The sequence below is a fragment of the Pteronotus mesoamericanus genome, unplaced genomic scaffold, assembly GCF_021234165.1.
Source record: "Pteronotus mesoamericanus isolate MK-2021 breed Mesoamerican mustached bat unplaced genomic scaffold, CSHL_Meso_final contig_269, whole genome shotgun sequence".
Classification (NCBI taxonomy): Eukaryota; Metazoa; Chordata; class Mammalia; order Chiroptera; family Mormoopidae; genus Pteronotus; species Pteronotus mesoamericanus.
This window is the reverse complement of record NW_026555114.1, coordinates 2,370,741-2,395,523: the sequence shown is the minus strand read 5'-3', so window position 1 is coordinate 2,395,523 and position 24,783 is coordinate 2,370,741. Positions and strand designations below refer to the sequence as shown.

The following is a 24,783-nucleotide window of genomic DNA, read 5'->3' as shown; positions in this document are numbered from 1 at the left end:
ATAATTGAGAAGATAATTGGGATTAGAATCTGTAACACTGTTTAATGGAATCATATGGTAATGTTATATATGAAAATTGCCTTATTTGTGGTTTTGGGTTTTTTAATAAAAGAGTATCGGCATTCAATTTCATAAATACATTACTATCAGAAGAGTTGTGACAAAAACAGATGCAAAACATAAACATATATTAGTCTTTATAAATACAGACATATAAAGAAGAAAACAGAAAATGGTCCATAACTCTAGTGCCCAGATTACCTTTGCGTATAAACTTTTAAAAATTGCTCTGGCTGGTACGGCTCAGTGGATTGAGTGCTGGCCTGTGAACCAGAAGGTCACCAGTTCATTTCTCAGTCAGGGCACATGCCTGGGTTGTGGGCCAGGTCCCCAGCTGGGGGCGTGCAAGAGGCAACTGATCCCACACTGATGTTTCTTTCTCTCTTCCCCCTCTCTCTAAAAATAAATAACATCTTTAAAAAAATAAATTTAATATACCTTATAGTTGGTCAAATTTGCAAATAAGGATTTAAAAGAAAGCAGTACACATTCATGACTAGAGAATCCAAAAATTTTCATTTTTGAAAAGAGTAAGTTGCTTTATTCTGAGTCTGTCTCACTGAAGGTAACCACTACTAACAGCTTCTTGTGGTTTCTTCCAGAAAAACCTTATGCCAAAAGAGCATCTATGTATAATAATGTATTAAATATATTATAACTTAAGTGTGATTATATTATATCTACTGTCCCTTTAAAATATTTTTGAGATAAATGAATTCCACTACAATCACAATAGTAATTGATTTTCCTGTCTCTTCTTTTCAAGCTGGTGTCCGAATGATCTACCCAGCATGCTTTGTTCTAGTTTCTCAGTCAGACATTCCTACTCCCAGCTCTGTGGGATCCTCTCACTGTTCAACTTCTTGCTTGGGTGTCCACCAAGTGCCTGCTTCCACAAGAGATCCTGCTATGTCTTCGGTTACTCTTACACCACCTACATCTCCTGAGGAAGTCCAGACAGGTATTGTTACATTTGTTTTGTTAGCTGTAGTGATTGTCTTATTGTGAATATAGTAAATGTTTAATTTAAAATTTATTGAAGAATTTGCAAATATAGTACAAAGAATTCCCTTACCCAGATTTCCCAAACTGTTAACCAGCAGGTCATTATCTGAGTCATTTGAGACCAAGCTGCAGGCATGATACTCCATCAGCTTTAAGTACTCAAGTGTATTTTCCAAAATTAAGAATACTTTCCGATATAACTACCATTTAATCCTCCAAGTAAGGAAGTCAACATTATATAATGCTGTCATCTAATTCACATCTCCTGTTTAGATGTTTTGCTTTCTACTCATATATGTCAATTAAGTAACAACCTTTTTTTGCCTCAAAATGTAAGTAGGTTTACCAAGTAGCTGGGGCAAGTTATATTACTAATTAATTTTTGAAAAACCCAGATAATAGTACTTTAAAGCAACTATATTATTCTATAGCTTATTCTTTTTTTTTCCCCCCAGTTGATCCTCAGTCTGCCCAGAAATGGGTCAAATTTTCTTCAGTATCTGATGGCTTCAACTCGGATAGTACTAGCCATCATGGTGGAAAAATACCCAGAAAATTAGCAAATCATGTGGTGGACAGAGTTTGGCAAGAATGCAATATGAACAGAGCACAGAACAAGTATGTATTTTCATTTTCAAGTTTTAAAATTACATGTTGGTATTATAGTTACCTGTAAGTTGTATAAACAGTCATTTGTGTGACTTTTCCTTAATTAAAAAAACTGATTTTTTAAAATTCAACTTTAATGAGTAAGTTAGGGCTACAGAAAATTTTATGAATTCTAAATGATTTTATAATTTCAAATCTTAGGAGGAAGTATTCAGCTTCATCAGGTGGTCTGTGTGAAGAAGAGATAGCTGATAAAGTAGCATCCTGGGATTTTGTTGAAGCCACGCAAAGAACAAATTGCTGCTGTTTGAGGTATTTTTTTTTCTTTTAATCAGTTGATACCTATATACATGTATGTGTGTGTGGTAATTTCTTATGCCGTTGAATACTTACACCCCACTTTGAGGAAGCCTTTATAAACACAGTGTGTTAGGATGGGTTAAAAAAATTTTTTTTAAATTTATTACTGATTTGAGAGAGAGACAGAAACATTGACTTTTTTTGTTCAGCTGATGCATTCATTGCTTGATTCTTATGTATGCCCTGACTGGGGACCGAACCCACTACCCTGGTGTTTCGGGGTGATGCTCTAACCAACTGAGCTGGCCAGAGTGAAAAGAGAAAATTTGAGGAAAAAATGTTTAGTAATTTGGAACTGATTATGGAAGTACATACAAATGTTTGCTTTAGTTCTTACACAGTTACCAGTGCTGGACTGTGAAAGCTTGGTTTCACAGCCAAATAAAGGAATTTTATACTTGATTATAATATATATAGTATCCATAAGATAAAAGGCACATATATCTCCTGAGAAGTGTTCATAGGTGGTGTTGTGCCTGAGAAATTTTTCCTGAGGTTCTCATAAAAAAGATGATATATACTAGATAAAAATTTCCACAATCTTTTTAATACTAAATATAGTATAGGGTTTGTGCAGTAGTTTCTATATAACATCCATTTGGGCAAGCTGTAGGTGAAGTGCTGAAATAAGATTTGCAAAATGAGATTCAGCATGGGACCAAAACTGTACTGTAAAAATAAAAACTTTGTAATAGATTGTACTGGTTGAAAGATTAGTAGAAGAATTATGAACTTGGAAATCTTTAGGCAATTTTATTTATTTTGCATATTGAAGCCTTTGATTAAATTAGTTTGTTAGAGTTATTAAGATTATATTGCCTAGAATTTATTTTATTCTACAGATTAAAGGTAAATCACATGTTTTTTCTATCAAGTAAACAAGTAATAGTATTAACATTCCTAATCAGGGCTTGTGAGCAAATAGTTAGCCACCCATTTTGGTCACGGATGTGCGCCAGAGGAACCTCCTTGTCTGCAGGTTAGGGCCACAGTTTTCCTTAACATTAACTCTGTTTGATTGAACACAGTGACAGACTTAAGTATTCTGGCGTGTCCTTGCATAGATTAAATATGCTTAAATAGATTCTTTGGATTACAAACTAATTTTTTTTTTAATTTTATTTATTTTTAGAGAGAGGGGAAAGGAGGGAGAGAGACATCAGTGTGTGAGAGAAGCATCAATCAGTTGCTTCTTGCACACCCCCAACTGGGAACCTGGCCCAGCACCCAGTCATGTGCCCTGACCAGGAATTGAACTGGCAGCCTTTTGGTCCACAGGCCAGCAATCAGTCCACTGAACCACACCAGCAAGGGGTGTGAGACTGTAATTTTTTAAAGTATGGCAACTTTGTTGAAAACCTGCCTCTGTTGATAGATTGTAATAAAAATATGGATACATTAGTTCCTGTTTAACAGTTTAAAAAGAGTTAAAAACCACATCCATTTAGGGGGAAAACAAACAAACAAACCTAGTCTTGAAATACAGGTTTTCGTGATATTATTTGTCTGAGACCAAAGGTCAGGAAATGATGATCCATTGCCTAAATTTGGCTCACTGCCTGTTTGGTATAGCCTGTGAGCTGAAAATGATTTTTACGTTTTTAAAGAGTTGAATAAAATTTAAAGGAGAGTATTTTGTGACATGTGAAAATTATGCGAAATTCAGATCTCAGTGTTCATAAATAAGGTTTTATTGGAACAGATCCACATTCGTTCATTTACATAATATCTGTGGCTGCTTTCACAGAGTTGAGTAATTGCAACACAGACTGCATGGCCCCCTGAGCCTAAAATATTTACCATCTGGTCCTTTATACTCAGGAGAGAATAAGTTTGCCAGTCCCTGGTCTAAGACCCATGCAATACTTAAATGAAATTAGGCTTTTCTTTCCTTGTATGTATTGGCATTTTTATCAAGCAGCTCTTCTTTTAGTTTCTAACCTAGACTTGTGCTTTATTCTTTTTGAAAGATGTGGGTTTTAAGTAAATTTTTCTAAAATGATTTTAGAGGAAGACATTCAAAAGCATGTTGGTAAACATAATTTTAAGTTTAAATTCTTGGTCTCTAAGCTGAACCTTTTATCTTTAAAAACTTGTTTTCTCTTGTAGTTCCAGAAATTCCTCCCAGACATATGTAGAGTTGGTAAATAGAATTTTATATAATCTATACATGTGACTTGCTTTGGTAAACTTACCAGCCTAATCATTTTATTTGTTTGTTTGTTTGTTTATTACTATTGTGTTTTGTACTGTAGGTTTCAGGTTTCTTTTCTCTCTTCAAATATTGTTCTCTTATTTAGTTCTTAAATAAGGTTGAAAAGACATGAACCACCATATGTGTATATTCTGTCCTGCCATACAAAAAAGGAGGTAGTCAGCCACTTTGCCCGCATATATATCTTACATTCCCAGCCCTGCACCCCTGCTCTGTTCTATCTGTATTGAAGAGGAATATATACATTTCCTAGGCTTCCTTTTATTCTGCACGCATTTTTTCCAGCTTTACTGAGATCCCTTTCACATCCCTTGTATACTTGGATATAACCAGATATAACAATTGGATATAACAATTTTATCTCAATATGAGATAAACAACATTGTATACATTTGAGGTGTATAACATGATAACTTCATTAGGTTTACTTGCTTTCTGGGTTTGGCTAATGGGAGGCATTAATAGAAGATTGGTTTATGAGAGGAGGGAAGAAACCAGGGCATTTTCCCACTCTGCTGTTGAGCCAACTCCAGCAGCAGCTCCATATCCCATTAACAACAGCCCCTTCCTCTGTGGTTCTAGTATCACCCTAAGCTTCTGTGACATGATGAGGCTACTTCATCTTAATGTGTTTTTTTTTTTTTTTTCAGTCTTAGAAGTGATAGAGGCTCCCTATTGTTACTAGTCTCTAGGTTACCTCACTTTCTTCTGTTCTTTTCTCTCTCTCCTTTTTTATTTTTTGGTAATTAAATCTCTATAGTAAATTCACTCTGTGTAAAATACAGAACTGCACACACCCTGACTGATATGTTGGCAGCTCTTGGAAATTGATTTTGGCGGGGGTCGGGGGGAGGGAAATCAGATTGTTATATAAGCAATTTGCATGAGTATATATGATTTTAAGGAATTGAAACTATACAAAGAAAGCTGAAGTACCCCTGATCCCACTGTCTCTTTTCAAATCCTATTATCTCTTCCTAGAAGCTACCATTTTGCCAATTAGGTATTATCCTTGCATACTTTTTTTTTTTTTTTTTTTTTGGTAATTTGGTGTGTTTATGCGTTTCTTTACCCAACACAAATATAATACTAATGTATTGGGATCTTATTTTTATTTCACTTAATGTGTCAACTCTTTCTGGTTACTTGTAGATCTGCCTTTTTGTTTTAAGAAACGTTTAGGTATTCCATTGAATGGAAGTATAGTAGGGTATTTAATCATTTGGGGCTTGATGGACAGCTAGATTGTTTCCAAAGGTTTTTTGTTTACTTAAAAAAAAAAACAACAACAAAAACCTCTGTGACTATCAGTTATTTATTAGATTTTTTTTGAAAAGTTACTTTGCGATAGGAGATGTCCTAGGTTCAGGACATAGTAGTGAACAAGGCTCCTGCTATTATGAAACCTGTGCTGTAATGGGAATGGGCCAGATAATTTTTTTTTCTAATTCCTAAAACTTTAAAATTTTAAAAGTGATGAGTGTACTAGGAAGGACATAAAACTCAGTTGTGGGTGAGGGGGCTATTTAAAAATTTTTGGGGGGAGAGGGGAGAGACAGACAGGGATAGATTTGTTGTTTTACTTACTTTTGCATTCATTGGTTGCTTCTTGTGTGCACCCTGACTGGAGACTGAACCCACAACCTTGGCATATCAGGAAAATGCTTTAACCAACTGAGCCCGGGCTAAAGGGGCTATTTAAACACTTCTTGTGACTTGAAAAAGATTTTACAAATTTCATTCCCACTTTTTGCGTGTAAGAGTGCTGGTTTTTCTTGTGCTTTCACTGTTCTGAGAGCTGTCCAAAATTTATTTATTCTTTGTCCCTGCAGTAAGTGGAAAACGTAAAATTGTTTTAATTGGCATTTTTCAGTTATTAGTGAGATTTAATATTGTACATTTATTGATACTAAGCTTTAGCCTGGTGGAATGTTCAGAAGAAAATTAGTGCTTTGAAGGCTATATTAATAGAGAGCAAGACAATAAGTTTCAAGTGTTAACACAAAATACAAGGACTTAATCAGTAGGACAAAGAATCAAAAGGGATTACTCTGTTAGATCATGTTTAAGGACAACTTTGTAAGAAAGAGTCCTAATTTGGTTGAGTTCCAGTATGCAGTTAAGTTGGTCTCTCTAAAAAAGACTAGCTTTTAGGAAAAATGTCTATATGGAAAAAAAGGACTGTGCTTTAATGTTATGAGAATTTCAGAGAGACACTGCTATCGGTATATTGCCTGAATTAATAGTTTCTTACCTTTATAGAAGGGTTAAGTGAATGTATGGCTCTACTTTTCACATCCCTTGTATACTTGGATATAACCAGATAGTTTACCTTATATTTTTGGAGACCCTGTCTGTTTTTAGTGTCTCTTAACCTTTTGGTCTCAGAACTTATTTATACTCTTAAAAATTATTGAGGACCCCAAAATGCTTCTGTTTATGTGGGTTATGGCTATTTATATAAATTTTAGAGAAATAGTAAAGCACTACTTAATTTATTAAATAATAACAATAAACACAGTGCATACTAATGTGAATAAAATGCTTTTATTGAAATCAACTATATTTTCCAAAATAATAGCAAAAATAAAAATAGAAGAGGGGCATTGATTTTTAGTTTTGCAACTCTCATCAATGTTGAGCATAGTAGAAAGTAGCTGGGTTCTCATCTGCTTCTTCATTCAGTCTTTTGTTGTATATTGTCTTGGTTGAAGTGTGTGAAGAAAATTAAACTTCACACAGTTATGCAGTTGGAAAAGTACTTTAATAGTTTTTTCAGATAATTGTGGATATTTTTTGATGCTACACCAAAATTTGAGAATTGGCAGTTTTTTCAAAGGTTAAGTCTCAGTGTGGAATCTGAAGCTCTATTAATGAAATTCTTATACTTCACCAGTAACTGAGTGAATCTTTTACTTATGCATGATTTTGTAATATTATGCATTGATCATATGGAAAATATCAGTTCACTGAGTTATGCAGATCTTCTGAATGTTGACACATTTGTTATGTAGTATCAAAAGTTGCATTTATTAATATTGCCATCTCATCAGAAGAATCTTTAAAATATTAGAAAGCTGTCAGGCTCACTGTGGCAGATAAAACTTTCCAAATTCTAAATCTTGCTGAAAAGCTCAAATTTTATCATTTGTTCATCCTTAAAATGATATACTCATTTTGTTCATTGAGACCAAAATAACCAAGTCTACCAAATAACCAAATCTGGATAATCATGGTTTATCTGTCAGTAATTTTTTTTTTAAGATTTTATTTATTTATTTTTAGAGGGGAAGGGGAGGAGAAAGAGGGGGAAAGAAGCATCAATGTGTGGTTGCCGCTAACATGCTTCCTACTGGGGTCCTGGCCCACAACCCAGGCATGTGCCCTGACTGGGAACAGAACCAGCAACCCTTTGGTTTGCGGGCTGGTACTCAGTCCACTGAGTCACACCAGCCAGGGCTGTCAATCATTTTTCTAAAAAGAAAAATGGTCTTCCATGAAACAAGTGGCTAGTTCAACTTGTAACTCAATTATAGAAGTACTTTTCCTAAAAGCAGCCATTGTACTTTGATGTACAACACAGGTGCTTTATATGTACTTCTTATTTCTTTATATAGACTATAAAAAACTATATGCAGGATTGAAATTTTTTTAAAAATTTTTTTAAAGTATTTTATTTATTTATTTTAGAGAGAGGGGAAAGGAGGGAGAAAGAGGGAGAGAAACATCACTGTGTGGTTGCTTCTCATACACCCCCCTACTGGGGACCTGGCCTGCAACCCAAGCATGTGCCCTGACTGGGAATCAAACCGGTGACCCTTTGGTTCACAGGCTGGCGCTCAGTCACTGAGCCACACCAGCCAGGGCGCAAGATTGAAATTTAATAATAAGTCATTTTTACTGTCTTCATGAAGAACATTTTTAAGTGAAACCAGCTTTGGAAAAAAACTGAGTGTATGGTGGTGAAAAAATGACTACTATTACTACTGGTTAGTACCACTGCCTTGCTTCATGTTTGGCAGTCAGCAGTTTTGTTGTGCATTGCCTTTCACCATCATTGTAATATTAACATAATGAAAAGGGCAAATAATGTTTTAGTACTTGGAAAATTGCTTTGAACCCTGTAGAATGTCTGAAAGAGTCCATGGACACCATACTTTGTGAACTTTTATAGTAGACACTAAAATATTTGAATAATTGATAAATGAATGATACCTTCTTATTCTGTTTTCTGTTTGTTTGCTTTTCTTCCACTTTCCTGCTGTAATTACTGAGTGTCGTTTTTTCCTTTTTTCTGCTGGTTAGAAGTTATTCTATTTTAATTCTGTTGTTAATTGAATTAAACATTTACTGTTTGCTTTCCTTAAAGTCTAAAGTTAATCAATGCTTCTATGAAACAAACAAGGACCTTGGAACACTTTAATCTTGTTCCAGTTATTTTCCGTGTCTTTTTTTTTTTTTGTTTCTTTTTAGCGTTTTAGTTCTACCTTGTTTTGTTCTGAAAAATTTCAGACCTGCACACAAAAGTAAGAGAATTGGACAGTGAACTCCTGTATATCAACCATTCATATTTACGTGCTGTATTTGCTTCATCTAGACCTCTTACTGAAGATTTAAAAAATTTTAATATATTTTACCGAACTTGATTTATCTAAAATAATTATTTTGACATACAGTCAACAAAACAGTAATGAGGTATTTGGCATTTTTTAAATAACATGTCTTCAAAACTGGTGTATATTTTACACTGATAGCACATTTCAATTTGGACAGGCCACATTTTGTGTGCTTGGTAACCACATGTGACTTGTGGAAACTATTGTTGGACAGCACAGCTTTAGAAATAGAGTTAGAAATATGGCTAGTGACTGGAAGATAGAGAAAAAGCAAGTTTCCATTACAAATAAATTATTTTCTAACAACTGGAGCTATTTGATGATGGGATTCATTTCCCTGTAAGGTAATGTGGTCCTTGTTGGTGCAAGTGTTCAAAGACAGGATGGTCAGAGAAGGGATTATTTCAACAGTGAGTAAGACCTGCTTTTTTTTTTTTTTTAATGACCAATTCCTTTCATTAAAAATTTTATTAGAATGCTACTAAAAAAATTCAAATAATGCACATGAACAACAAAAAATTATGTTTCCCCTCCTATGTATGTATGTAGATCTGCCTGCCGGCCTGCTTTCTTTCACACAAATATAATCAGCTATGTATACTATTCTGTAACTTGCTTTTCTTGATAAACAGTTATCTTGAGTATCTTGCCATGTTAGCACTATAGATGTACTTTGTTTTTTTCTCTTAAGTTGATAGTACTCATAATACTATGGAGCTATACTGCTTTATTTGGCCAGGCCTCTATGCTACACTCATGCTGGAGATTTTAAAAGCAAATCTTAAATGTTGTCATTTCATTTCCACTTGAGTATGCCACTCTGAAAATTTTAACTTTTTTTATATAACTATAGTTCCATTATCACACCTAATAAAAGGAACACTATTTTCATGGGTGATCTGACACCCTGTACAAATTTGTATCAGCAGTGTCTTCTTGGTTGGTGTGACTAGGATCCAGATGAGGAGTGTACATTTAGTTGTATACACCTTCTAGGTTTCTCTTGGAATTTCCTACTCTCTTTTTATGATATTGACTTGGTTGGAGAAACTAGGTCAGTTATACTGTAGACTGTCCTACATTCTGGATTTCTCAATTTGTCATGTATTTTAACTTGTTTTAGTGTCATTTAACTTCTTTTATCCCTTGCAATTCTGTAAATGGAAGGTAGTTCTAGAGCTATGTTCTTCAATACTAGTAGCTATGTTAGTAACCACTGGTGACTATTTAAATTCAAAATAATTGGGTTTAAAAATTAAAAATTTAGTTCCTCAGTTACATTAGTCATATTTCAAGTCCTTAGTAGCCCCATATAAAACATTTCTATCATCATAAAATGTTCTGTTGGACATTGCTGATCCAGATACTTGATTAGATTTAGGGTTTGTTTTTTTTTTGATGAGAATACTAATAGATGGTGCCATGTTGTCGTATTGTGTCACATCAGAAGAGACACATGTCTGCTTGTTCCACTTTTAATGTTAATACTGAGAAGTGGTGATCAGCCTGACCCCTTCATTGTAAAGCTTTTAATCGTGTTTATTATGAATAAAGACAGTTTTTATTCTTCCATTCAAATCTTTTTCTTGACTTGCTATATTGGCTAAAACTTTCAATAAAATTGTTGAATAGAAATGTTAAAGAGTTAATATTCTTGCTTTGTTCCCAGTCTTAGGGAGAAATAATTTAGTGTTCATTGTGAAGTCTGTTAGTTGCAGTTTTTTGTAGATGTCCTTGCTCAGATTAAGTTCTATATCTTGCTTGCTGAGGTTTTTTTTTCTGCGTAGGTGTTGAATTTTGTAATATGTTTTCCTATATTTATTGAGATAATTATATGGTTTTCTCCTTTAATTCTGCTACAGTATTTCTCACAATAGCAGAATTGTGTTACTGTGAGAAATACCATATTTTGCTGTTCATAATGCGCACTCTTGTATAAGGCACACACATGTTTTTGTGTGCATTATACATGGATTATTATACCCATGGCATGTAGTCATACACATGTATAATGTGCACCCTTATTTTCCCTCAAAAACTTGGGCAAAAAGGTATACATTATACACAGCAACATATAGTAATACTGATTTTTATCTTTTGGACCTGAAACCTTGCATTCTGGGATAAATCCCATTTGGTCATGATATGTATTATCTTTTTACATAGTACTGCATTGTTAATATTTTGTTAATGATTTACATATGTGTTCTTGAGGAACATTGTTCTGTGATTTCCTGTTCTCATATTGTCTTTGCTTTCAGTATCAGGGTAATGGTGGATTTCTCCTATTGTCTTTTGACATAACTACATTTTTCTTTGATAACTTTTTAGGTCTCCCTCCCGCCCCCTGCCCCTCAAAACACGATAAGATGTCCCAGGCTCTGTATAAAATGGTGTCTCAGCAGCACATTCCCTCAATAGAGAGGGTTCTTCAAAAAAGTGCTTTTTAATAATTCTTTCTGGTTATCTCTGATACAACAAAACCATTAATAAAATTAATTTTAAAAGAAAGCTAAAAAGATTTAATGAATACTGAATGCTTCAACTCTATTCCTCCACAATTTTTTCTAGGGTTTTTTTTTTTTTTTTCATTTAAAACACATTTTTATATAAATCAATGTTTGTTGAGTTTGGAAATATCAAAGTGCACAGTATTTTTACTACACTGAAAGAAATCTTAAACTCTGAACAAAATTATTAGATTTTTTAGATGGAAAGTCTTATGTTTTTCCATTTAGAATTGCTTCATATTATGAGAGAAAATTGCTTTTAGTAATTTTTTCTTTCTTTTCCAGTCAGCTGATTCTTTCTATAGTGGTAAGTCTTGGAAGAAGGAAGATAGGTGTAGAGTGGGGCCTATCAGCCAGTCAGTTTCTGCACTATCCAGACTGTTGTAACTTCAGTTTAGTAGAACAGGTTTTCTGGCCAGTTGATACAGAATTGTAGATGATGACTGAGCTCAGCTAAGCCATTGATTTATATGTACTAACTGTGAAATATCAGGTGCCTTCATAAATGAATAAACTTCGGGACCTTTTAATACCTTTATATCTTAAAATAACTAGAATCTTATCTCAGTATTTATTCAAATACTAAGATATTAAATTATGTAAGGCAAACTGTGTTTACTTATCTGATCCCATAGCTATTAAATGAGCACGAGAGACGTGGCTTTTATTAATCTTCATGTTCTTTCTTTTAGGTCAGTGAACAAAGTTTTTTTTTTTTCATGTAAATTCATACTATTTTATTGTAGGATTGTATGTGAAAAACAAACCTGAAATGTTTAGTGTTAACTTGTATTATATTTGATATAATATGATACTATAACTATTAAATCTTTCTTTTTAGGCACAAAAATCTTAAACCAAGAAATCTTGGACAACAAGGGCAGGCATTGTCTTTAAGTCAGCAACAACAAGTACTTCCCAAGCACAAGACCAATGAAAAGCAAGAAAAGAGTGAAAAACCACAGAAACGCCCCCTGACTCCTTTTCACCATCGTGTATCTATTAGCGATGATGTTGTCATGGACACAGATTCAGCCAGCCAAAGACTCGTGATATCTGCTCCAGACAGTCAAGTGAGATTTTCAAACATCCGAACTAATGATGTAGCAAAGACTCCTCAGATGCATGGCACTGAAATGGCAAATTCACCTCAGCCACCCCCACTGAGTCCTCACCCATGTGATGTGGTTGATGAAGGAGTGACTAAAACACCTTCAACTCCTCAAAGTCAACATTTTTATCAAATGCCAACACCAGATCCCTTGGTTCCTTCTAAACCAATGGAAGATAGAATAGACAGTTTATCCCAGTCTTTCCCAGCTCAATTCCAGGAAGCTGTAGAACCTACAATATATGTTGGTACAGCAGTAAACTTGGAAGAAGATGAAGCTAATGTAGCCTGGAAGTATTACAAGGTCCCAAAGAAAAAAGATGTAGAGTTTTTACCACCTCAACTTCCAAGTGATAAATTCAAGGATGATCCAGTTGGACCTTTTGGACAGGAAAGTGTAACATCAGTTACAGAGTATGTATTTTTTTAATAGTCACTATTATAATCTAAGGGTGGAAAAATGATGTAAGTTCTTAATATTAGAACTCTATAATTGGTTTCAAGGTAGGATTTTCAATAAGAAATCCTTATGAGTATTATATTTGCATAATTTTTTTACTATGTTCTTTCCTCAGGGAAGCTCTTTATTATGAAATACTTTAGTCACAAAAAAGTGGGAAAAATATTAACATTTATCCAGTAACCAACCAACTTAAAGATTTAAGTTGATCAGTCAGCCAACCTAAGAATATGACTTACAATTAGAATGGACTGTTTTTCTTTTTCCATTCTTCCTTCCATTCTCCTGAATTTGGTATTTATCATTTCTATATGTGTTTTTATACATGTAGCTCAGTTAATTGGGATTAATAGTAGAATTTCTTTGTTGACTCTACCATCTACTCTCTTGAAGTTGGACATGTTGGTTATTTTCAGATTTTCACAATTATGAAGGATGTAACAACTTTTTGTATGTTTCCTTGTATGTATAGACAAATAAGAATTTTTTTAGGGAATGCATTTTAAACTAGAATTGCTGAGCCATGGGATATTTCCATATTTGAGAGTTGTTGCCAAGTTGCTTTTTAGATTATACCAGTTTACACCCTCATCAACCAGCAGAATATAATAATGACTGTCACTCTACATTTTCCTTAGTACTTGATATTATGAGATTTTAATTAGGCTAATCTGTATTCAGAATGGCATCTTATTGTCTTATAATATGTGTCATCCAGATTTCTAAAGAGTTTAAGCATTACTTAACATGTTTATTGGACGTTTAGGAGTCCTCTTTGCATTGCCTATGCCGTATATTCTTTAGTTCATTCCCCCCCTGGTTTATTTTTTGCATATTCTGACTATTAATTTTGTATTAGTAATATATACTCCAGCTGTCTTCCTCCATTCTGTGGTTTGCCGTCTTTGTCCACTTTTGTGTCTGACGTATCTTGGGCAGAAGTAAGCTTTATTTTTTTTCAGGCCTCCCTCTACTTTCTGTAGTTGTTCTAATTATACTTATAGTCTGTCCCATAAACCTTTTGCATTTTTATCTGTACATTTATCTGTACAAAAGGTGAAAAACAACCCACAAAACATTGTTATTATCATTAAAACTGTCTACCTGTTTATCAGCGCAAGGCCAAGTAGTATGCAAAGATGACATTTCCTTTCCAGTCTATTGATAAAACATTTTAAGATCTTTTATTTAGCATAGAATTTTGAAATTGCACAAGAGAATGTATAGGTATAGCGATCCTTTGTTCAGTCCTTATAGTGGGCATTTCAGAAGGGTAGGTTCAATCTGAAGTCTGTATGTCTCTCTTGTCGCCACTGGGAAAGTCTCTTTTTCTTCGATAATATCTCATTTTCTTTTTGTCACTTTCTTTGGAATCTTTTATAATTAAGATGTTGGACATCATCTATATTTTCTCTTTTTTTGCTTATCTTTTTTCTCTGTATTTTGAGGGGATTTTTCAACTTTCTTCTAGCCCTTTATTAAAGTCCTAATATCTATTTCTCATGCTTTTTTCCCTAAACATTTTTGATAATAGTCTCCTCTTGTTTAATGTCCAGTAATTTTTTTCCTTGCCTTATTTTGATATTTTTCTTTACTACTGCTGCCATATTTATTTATTTTTAATATATATTTTATTGATTATGCTATTACAGTTGTCCCATTTTTTTCTCCCTTTTATTCCCCTCCACCCTGCACTGTCCCTCTCCCCAGCATCTCCCACCATCTTAGTTCATGTCCATGGGTTGTACATACAAGTTCTTTGGCTTCTCCATTTCCTGTACTATTCCTAACCTCCTCCTGTCTATTTTGTCCCTGCTATTTATGCTGCTTTTTCCCTGTACCTTTTCCCCCACTCTCCCTATCCCCCCTCATCTCCATTACTATGATTCTGTTCCTGTTCTAGTTGTTTGCCTAGGTGGTTTTTTTTTTTTTAGGTTCAGTTGTTGATAGTTGTGAATTTGTTGTCATTTTACTGTTCATAGTTTTTGATCATCTTTTTCTTAAATAAGTCCCTTTAACATTTCATATAATAAGGACTTGGTGATGATGAACTCCTTTAACTTGACCTTGTCTGGGAAACACTTTATCTGCCCTTCCATTCTAAATGATAGATTTGCCGAATAGAGTAATCCTGGATATAGGTCCCTGCTTTTCATGACTTTGACTACTTCTTGCCAGCTCCTTCTTGCCTGCAGGGTTTCTTTTGAGAAATCAGCTGACAGTCTTATGGGAACTCCTTTGTAGGTGACTGTCTCCTTTTGCTGCTTTTAAGATTCTCTCCTTATCGCTAATCTTGGGTAATGTAATTATGATGTGCTTTGGTGTGTGCTTCCTTGAGTCCAACTTCTTTGGGACTCTCTTAGCTTCCTAGATCTCCTGGAAGTCTATTTCCTTTGCCAGATTGAGGAAGTTCTTCATTTTTTTTCAAATAAGTTTTCAATTTCTTGCTCTTCCTCCTGGCACCTCTATGGTTTGGATGTTGGATCCTTTAAAACTGTCCCAGAGGTTCTTAAGCCTCTCCTCATTTTTTTGAATTCCTGTTTCTTCATTCTGTTCTTGTTGAATGTTTAACTCTTTCTTCTGCTCCCAATCATTGATTTGAGTCCTGGTTTCCTTCCCTTTACTGTTGTTTCCCTGTGTATTTTTCTTTTTCTTTTTTCTTTTTTTTTAAGAGTTTATGTCTTTTTAGAAAGGGGGGAAGGGAGGGAGAAAGAGAGGGAGAGAAACATCCAGGTGTGGTTGCCTCTTGAGCACCCCCTGCTGGGGGCCTGGCCTGCAACCCAGGCATGTGCCCTGACCAGGAATCGAACTAGCGACTTTCAGTGTGCAGGCCAGTGCTCCATCCACGGAGCCACACCAGCCAGGGCTGTATTTTTCTTTATTTCACTTTGCGTAGCCTTCACTTTTTCCTCTAATTTGCGACCTTACTCAACCATTTCTGTGAGCATCCAGATTACCAGTGTTTTGAACTGTATACTTGGTAAGTTGGCTCTCTGTTCATGGCTTAATTCTATCTTTGGAGCTTTGATCTGTTCTTTCATTTGGGCCATATTTCTTTGTCTCCACATGCCTGTTACACTGGAAGGGGCAGAGCCTTAGGTATTCATCAGGGTGGGGCAACCCAGGTTGCTGTCTTGTGACGCTGTGTGTGGGGGAGGGCTCCGAGAGGGAACGTAATCGGCTCTCTGCTGGCTCTCAGGCACTTCCACTCTACCCGTAAGCAAACTGGGCCGTTCTAGGTGCTTATTCCCAGGTGGGTGGGTTTGTGTACATTCTAGGACCCTGTGGGTCTCTACAACAGACTCTCCTATGAGGCTGGGAGTTTCTCCCTCGGCTGCAACCCCTACGACCTCCAGAAATTTTGAGGCTTTCTTCTCCTGCATTGCAACCCTGGATGGCACGGTCTGTTTCATTCCCCACCTGTTCCTCATGGTGTATTCGCACACAAATGTGGAACCACTGGGTCTGCCACCCACTACCTCGCTTGCCCGGTCCGCCGCTTTGCTGCGCGTCCACTCCGCCCCTCGTAACCAGTCTGGATGGAAGTTTCTTCTTTAGTTCCTTGGTGGTTGGACTTCCATACAGTTCGATTTTCTGGCAGTTTGGGTTATTTTTTGTTTTTAAAATTTGTTGTTGTCCTTCTTTTGGTTGTGCGAGGAGGCAAAGTGTATCTACCTGCACTTCCATCTTTGCCAGAAATTGCTGTAGTATTTCTTATAATTATTGTTTTCCTACATTTTAGATTGAAGGCATAGAGATACTGATTGGAAATGTTGTGAGTATATATGCAGAACGTGGTTAATTGGTGGGCTTTCCTTACTCATTCAGTAAATATTTTAGTGTGACAATATATTAGTTCCAGACATTTTGCTCTATAATAATGGAGTAGGGGATGTTTTGGAGGGGAGGCTTTGTAGTACCTAAAATTCCAGAATGAAGAGAATGACAGATCTTGGGTCTTAACCAGGTAGTTTATTCATTTTTCTTATAAGAGGAACCTTTCCTGTTCCTCCATTTTCAGCTCTTTATTTCTCTTCTCTATCTAGATGTACAAGCCCAGATTTTCTCTGGTTTTCTAAGCAGTTTGGCTCTCCTGTTGTTTATATAGTTTGCCGATAGCCCCCTCTTGTACATTCTAGGCTGTGAATTTTCTCTGCTGTGTTTCATTGATTTTGAGTTTCCCTGAGACTAAGTAAAATGTCTGGTTTGTTTATAGGCTCTCTCTCATTTGTCCCCACTGTTAGAGATTTACTTTCCTTTTTTTTGTTGTTGTTAATTTTTATTTACTGATTTTTAGAGAGAATTAGGGAGGGAGGGTTGGAGAGAGAAGGAGAGAGAGAGAGAGAGAAAGAAACCTCAGTTTGTTGTTCTACTTATTCATGCATTCATCAGTTGCTTCTTGTTCCCTCACTGGAGATGTAACCCGCAACCTGGCATACCAGGACGAACTCCAACCAACTGAGCAACCTGACCAGGACAAGATTTACTTTTTTAAATTCCTTCAATACTATTTCAGTGGGCAAACTTGTGTGCTTTGTCTAACACTTCATAGTTTTTCTGTTTTTCTTCTTTTTTGTGTTCTTTCTGTTTGTATTTTTTAAAATTACATTTTATTGATTATGCTATTAAAGTCCTAATTTTGCCCTCTTTGTCCCCCTCCACCCAGCACCCGCCACTCCCTCAGGCAATCCCCATACCATTGTTCATGTTCATGGGTCATGCGTGTAAGTTCTTTGTCTACTCCATTTCCTATATTGTGCTTTACACCCCCATGGCGTTTCTGTCACTGCCTATTTTGCACTTCTTAATCTGCTCACTTTTTCACCCATTCTCCCTCCCCCACCCCCACAATCTGGCAACCTTCTGGTAACTACTTTTCTTTTGCTTTTAGTAGTTTCTCCTTATCTTTAACCTTTGGCCTTTTAATAATGATGTGTTTTGGAGTGGAGTGGGCCACTTTGCAATCATCGTAATTGGGACTCTTCTTTGCTTCCTGGACTTGCATGTCTACTTCCTTTACCAGATTAGGGAATTTTTCTTTCGCTATTTTTTTCAGATAGATTTCTGATTTCTTGCTCTTTCTCTTCTCTTTCTGGTACCGCTGTGAGGCGAATTTTGGACTTCTTAAACTTTTCCCAGATGCTATTTATACTGTCCTCATTTTTTTGGATTTGTTTTTCTTCTTGTTCTGCATGGCTGTTGTTTGCTTCCTTATGTTCCAAATCATTGATTTGATTCTCAGTTTCAACCATTGTACTGTTGTTACCCTGTAAATCGTTCTTTATTTCAATTAGTGTATCCTTTGTTTCTGACTGGGTTTTTTTTATGCTGCTGAGATCCTCACAAAGTTCCTTGAACATCCTTACAACCAGTGTTTTGAACTCCGCATTTGATAGATTGCCTGTATCCAGGGAGCTGCTATGACTCCCTGTCTTGGTAGCATGACCTAATTTTGTAGCTGTCCTGTAGGGTCCAGTGGCACAGACTCCCCTGTCACCCAAGCTGGGTACTCGAGGTGCACCCTGCATGTGGGCTGAGTGCACCCTCCTCTTGTAGTTGAACCTTGGTGGCTGTTGGCAGATCAGTGGGAGGGATTTACCCAAGCCAGCCAGCTGCAAGGACTGGCTATGACCACTGACTACCATCCTCCACCCTCTGTGGAAGATCAGCTCTGTGGGGGAGGGGCAGGGAATGCTAGTGGTGGTGGGCAGGGTGGTGGTGCTCAGATGTTATCTGTAGCTGTGATGTTGTCTGTAGCTATCCGTGGGGTGCACTGGCCCTGGGGTTTCCTGGGTGATGCAGACTAAGCTCAGCCCCTACCTGTGTTTTGCCTAGGGCCACCCTGCCTGAGCTGTAAAGCAATCCGAGATGGCTGCTACTTGTGCTGGGCTTGGAGATTCCCAAGTGAAGCCCAGCTGTCTAATCTGGCTGCTACTAGGGCTCACTGAAGCCAGTTACTTGTTTGATAAGATTGAGGAGCTAAAACTGGCCATTCTTAGGGAAAAGCAGCTTGGGTGGGCCAGTAAGTTGGGTGGGGTAGAGCCTTGGTGGATCTCCAAGGTAGGTCACATAGTGTTAGCCAGGTTGATGGAGTCTCAGATATAGCACCAGCCTACCCGCTCTGTTGGGGGTGGGGGATCAGCAAAGGGACAATGGCCTCTGCTCGCACTGATGCCAGACACTTCAATCTCTCCCTGTATACCACTGGTGCCCTTCAAGCTGCCATCCCAGTGCTGGAGCTCAGAGGGAGCAAGCTTGAGTAGGTGAATCCATGTGTGGGTTCTTTAAGAGGAGCTGCTTGGGGCTCCAGAAGTTTCTTCCACTGATTCAGTTCCCCTTGATTTTGCAGCCAGAAGTTGTGGGGACTTACCTTCTTGGCACTGGAATCCTGGACTGGGGTCCTGGTGTAGGTCTGGGACTCCTCGCTTCCTGAGATAACCTGTCCTGAATATTTATCTATGTGGGTGTGGGGCCAGCCCGTTACATATCTGCACCGCTCCTACTATTCTGAACATATGTGATTCCTTCAATTCCGTAGTTGTCAGATTTCCATTCAACACAGTTTTGTAGTTGTCAGACTTCCATTTAACTCAATTTCTGACGTTCCTGAGTGATAGTCCTGTTTTAGTTGTAATTTTGATGTGGTTGTTCAAAGCAGCAAGTGATGTCTGCCTACATTGACATCTGGACCAGAAGCCTGTTGTGGGTTTGTTTGGGGTTTTTTTTTCCACCTAGCACTCTGAATCTAAATGTTTTCTAGTATGATTTTTTTTTAATTAAAATTAATCTGGATTTGAAATTAAGGGATTTCCAGATATCCTGTGATCGTGGAAGATAGCGTATTTAATTTTAGTAGTTAGCCAGCAATAGTTTGCATCTTATAAAAGCAAATGATGTCCTGGAAACAAGTCTGAAAAAAGTCTTAAATTATCTGTGCTGGATGAATGTAAAAGTCTAAGCTAGCCTCAGCTCTTGTCTGAAACTACTGTTGGTCTACTTATTTCTGTGCTTCTCTACATTTATTTTCTATGCAGCAGTCAGAGCGATCATTTTAAGTTAAATATTGTTACTCATTTGCTTAAAACCCTTCAGTAGTTTCCCTTTATTTCTTATTTATTTTTTTAGAAATTGTTTACTACATTATTTTTTGACATGGCTTAGATAAATATCTTTTGAACTTTCTGCCAGATGAACCAACTTTATTTTCAATTACAGTTGTCCCCATTTTTCCCCCATTACTCTACCCTGCCCTGCCTACCTCACTTTAAACTTAAAATCCAAAACTCTTTTCTTGTAAGACTCTACAGTCTCCTGCGTAGCTAGTTCCTCACTTTTATTTACTAGTCTCCTGTTTGTTTCCCGATTTATCCATACCAGCTTTCTTGCCATTCCTTTAAAAAGCCAAGTTCTTTTCTCATGGCCTTTAGAATTGCATTACAGAAGAGGGAAACAGTTTATGCCTTCTTATGTAATCCTCCTCAAAAGTTACCTTCTCAGAAGATATTTCCCTGACCATTGTATCTGAACTATGACCTGTCCTCACTCCCCTGATCACTGCCTATCCTGTACACTGCTTTCATTTTTCTCCCTGTATATATCATTATCTGAAATTATACTATGTATTTTCTATTGGTCTTTTCCCCTATTAGAATGTAAGCTCTATGAGGGCCAGGACTCTGGATTACTGCTCTGCTCCTCAGGACTCTGGATTACTGCTGTGCTCCTCCAGCGTAAACACGTGCACGCGCGCGCACACACACACCCACCCCCGCCAAGAACACATGGTAGACATTCAGCAAATGTTTGGATGAATGAAATAACAGTATGGCCATTGATTAATTTATGATTTTATAACTTGTTTTAGGTTATATTTTATTATTTAGTGTATGTTAAAATGTAGTGGCATGAATATTCTGAGTTTTAAGAACTTTAAGAGTGAGGGCACATTATATTCATAAGATCAAAGAATTCTAGCTGTAACTTTAAAAAAGTGTATTGGCTGCTTGTGTGCATGAGCATTTGTAAGTGAAATGAAGGTCTCTGAGAAGGTAATACAGCCTAACGTTAGAATCTGTTTTAAATTTATTTGACGCTTTTCTCACTGAATAAGAATGAGAAGCTTAACAGAGAAAAGTAGCATGCAGAATAGTGGTGCTGGGTCATGATTATGTAAATTAAGGAAATAACATGCTTTTACTTGTTCCTAGTCACCATCTTTTCTGCCTCATAAAAAGAAAAGATTGAATAAAAGGATCTTTTTTTAATTCTGTGTCTCATGTGAGTATTGTTTTGGTTATGCTACTAAAATGTGTATTATGTCACAATTCACGTTTAGATAGAATCCTTGATTTTGTATTGTAGTTGTATATTAGAATGAGGTAAATACCACAAAAAACCAACCATTGGAAGCTTAGCTGCTACATGAACTTAGAAACATTTATGGAATGTAATGTTCTGTACTTAGTAGGTTAGAAGTTTTTTGATTTTATGCTTTAATCATATATCTGCCCTTTTCATAGAGTTATTCTATGGCAGTAGTTCTCAGTTGGGACAATTGCTTATTCCCACCCGCTCACACCCCCCAGGTGACATCTGGCAATGCCTGGAGACATTTTTGGTTGTCAACTGGGGATGTGCCACTGGCATCTGGTAGAGGCCAGGGATGTTGCTAAGTATTTTACAGTGTATAACAGTCCACCACAGCAAAGAATTATCCAGCCCACATGTTATAGTGTTGAGATGCTTTAGTGTCATGGATAACTTGTAACAGAAGTTTGAACTATAGAATAAAGTATTAGATTAGCAAAAATATATTAACTGATTAGTTTCACTAGGGAGACCCCTTGTACTATTTTGGTGGGTCTCACCCCTCACCACAAACCACAGTAAAATACCTGGCATGGTTTTCAGTGTTTGTATTATGCTAAAACAAAAGTTATTTTTCCCTGTAGTTAAAAAGATCTTGTTGGAATTACTTAGTAATTCAGGTACCTGCTAATATATTATTTGAGATAGAATTTCATGAGGATGAATCATTTCCCTATGGATATGGCAAAGCCATTTGACAAAGTTAGATGATGTCCATTGTCATTAAAATATGTGGCTTACAATGATGCTCTACTGATGTCATTTAAACAGTCTTAAATTCTTTATAGAAGCATTCTATAAATATAATATGATCAAATACTTTTCTGGTCATAGAGTAATCCATTCAGAAGCCTAGTTTATATAAATAAAATTTGAATTTATATTACCCAGTCATTGTAAATTTCTATTATCTTTTTCCATATTTAATTTTGAAAAATGTATTTAAACATATAGCCATTAATTTTAATGAAGTTAGGAGGCTATTGCAATTTCTACATTCTTTTTTCTTAGGAAGATTATCTTTCCTTTTAAATTTATATTCCTCAAAGGTAAACTTTATCAGTTTGAATAAAACAAATTAATATGCAGGATGCTGTAAAGCACTATTGGGGTATAAAATAAATTTTGTCCTGGCTTTAAGTAAAATTGTAGCTTAATGGAAAATAGCATTAAATTATCTGATAGAGGTATATATAAAATACAGTAGTAATGCAGAGCCAGAGTGGAGAATAATTTAATTCAATTTATGGATATCCAAGAGCATTATGTAGTTTGGTATGGATAGACTCTGGGGTTCTGCTTAGTAGTTTGGTGTGTCTTGATGAAAAATGGGACCTGTAAAGTTGAGTAGAGCTATAAAGTGGAATGGAAAAATATTGTTTATAAGCCTGTATATTAATCTCAAGTTGATAGGGGACATCGTTGCAAGGTTTTTGAGATAAATAACAGGTTTTGGAAAGTAAGGATTTTAGAAATATTAACCAAGTGGTATTATTGGAAGATTGTTCGAAATGAAGGGATATATATGTATGAAAGGAGATCAGTTTTGACACCTGTTGAAATAGCTTAGAAATAAGGTGATATAGGACCTACATTAAAGGAAATTAGAGATAGAAAGGATGTATGGAATTAATAGATGTTGTGCAGTAGACTAAAGAATTTTTACAGATAGTTGAAGAGTAAAAGTAAAGGAATAGCAAGAGCGTTAACGACAAGCACTTTTATTTCATGAGGTGGAAAAATAAGGAAGAACAAATTTGAAGGCTTCTCTAGTACCCATTTTTCCCACTTGTAGACCAAATCTTAAACTTAATTTTTATGATTAAAAAAATAGAAGTACCTTTAGGTAACTATTGATGTATCTTACAAAAGTAAGGTCTTTTAAATAAGGAACGTCTGACCAAATAATAATGACATACTCAATTAATAAAGCAAAGTAAATGACATACTCAATTAAAAAAGCCCTGGCTGGTGTGGCTCAGTGGATTGAGTGCCGGCCTGCAAACCAAAAGGTTGCCCATTTAGTTCCCAGTCAGGACACATGCCTGGGTTGTGGGCCAGGACCCCTGCTGAGGCATATGAGAGGCAACCTAAGGGTGTATCCATTGCACATCAATGTTCCTCTCTCTCTCTCCCGCTCCCTTTCTCTCTCTAAGAATAAATAAATAAACTCTTTGGGGATTTAAAAAAAGCAAAGGAAAACTACATATGCTAAATTATAGAACGATCTTTGGTTAGATTATAACATTTAGGAACAAGGTATATTAGAGAGAGACACACACGCACACACACATGCACGCATGCATGGTATTATATGCATAGTTTTTCCCCAACTCTAATTAGGTAATATAAACAGTCCATTGTTACTGTAGAGGAGAGATTGGGAAATTTATACAGTTCAGCTATGCTTTCATGCACTATATGACTTTTAACTATGTGCATGTATTGGGTTGGTGAGAAAGTCTTTTTAGTTTTTTTTTTCTGTAAAATGAAAGACACATTTTTCACTTATTGATGTGGATATTTTGAGTATGTCAGTTGTCCCTTGCTATTGGCTTTCCATGGGTAGAGGCCAGGGTGCTGCCGAACATCTTCCAATGTATAAGACAGCCCCACAACAAAGAATTATTTAGCCAAAATGTCAATAATAATACTAAGAAACTTCACAAACCACTGTTGACATGTTCAGTCAGTCACAGCATTTTCTCCATATACTGCACAAATTTTTTGAGTTTGAGTTGTGTTTTTACCTTTCTTGAAATAAAGCATAATAGCCAAATTTTCTTCTTCTTCAATATGAAAATGGCTGCACAAAAATTAATTAATTTTGATAAGTTTTTAAAAAAAATACAGGCTGGTATGACAGGTGTCACAATACTATCTAACAAAATTGTTTTGAAAGAAATTGAAGACAACTAAGCACTACTAGAGCCATTGCACAGGGTAAAAACCTAGGACTTTTTAGGCAACCCAGTACATTGTAAAATTGTTATTCAATTTGAGGTGTCTGCTTAGAGAGATTCATTACATAGTTGTAATAATGTATCTGAAGCTTTGGAGAGGAAACTATTAATAACCCAGTTAGAGTAGATATAGAATGCAAAGAGGAACAAGAATGAATCAGTAGACCAAAAAAAAAAGTTTCTTTATTATAGTTGGTTTTTACAGGCGTGTGCCTTTTAAGAGGTCATTGGGAGAGAGTTTTAGACCTTTATTTATTTAAGTGAAAACTCCCATTTTCATTTGATAAAAATAAAAAGTTTTTCATTGATTGCTGTTAAATGGTAGCACTTTGCTTCTGTAATATAGGCAGAAAGATGAAAGAAAGCAATACTCTTGATTTTTATAATCAGTTTTAGATGGTGACGGCTGTTTAACTTGTACTGACTTAGAGAAGTCATCATTTCTAAACACCTCCCTTATTTTTAGATGTCCAAGTGCAGCAGTTGATGCCCAAAATCTTTAATAGT

General features: G+C 36.0%; 1 protein-coding gene across 1 annotated transcript in view; it reads left to right on the top strand.

Moving 5' to 3' along the window:
* The window catches only part of MED13 (mediator complex subunit 13), a 99,042-nt gene that overhangs the window by 31,854 nt on the left and 42,405 nt on the right, over nt 1-24,783 (top strand). Inside the window, exons 6-9 of the mRNA XM_054574856.1 lie at nt 827-1,021; nt 1,521-1,683; nt 1,876-1,986; nt 12,217-12,900. Of these exons, the coding sequence (XP_054430831.1) occupies nt 827-1,021; nt 1,521-1,683; nt 1,876-1,986; nt 12,217-12,900 (1,153 nt within the window). The remainder of the gene's footprint in view (nt 1-826; nt 1,022-1,520; nt 1,684-1,875; nt 1,987-12,216; nt 12,901-24,783) is intronic.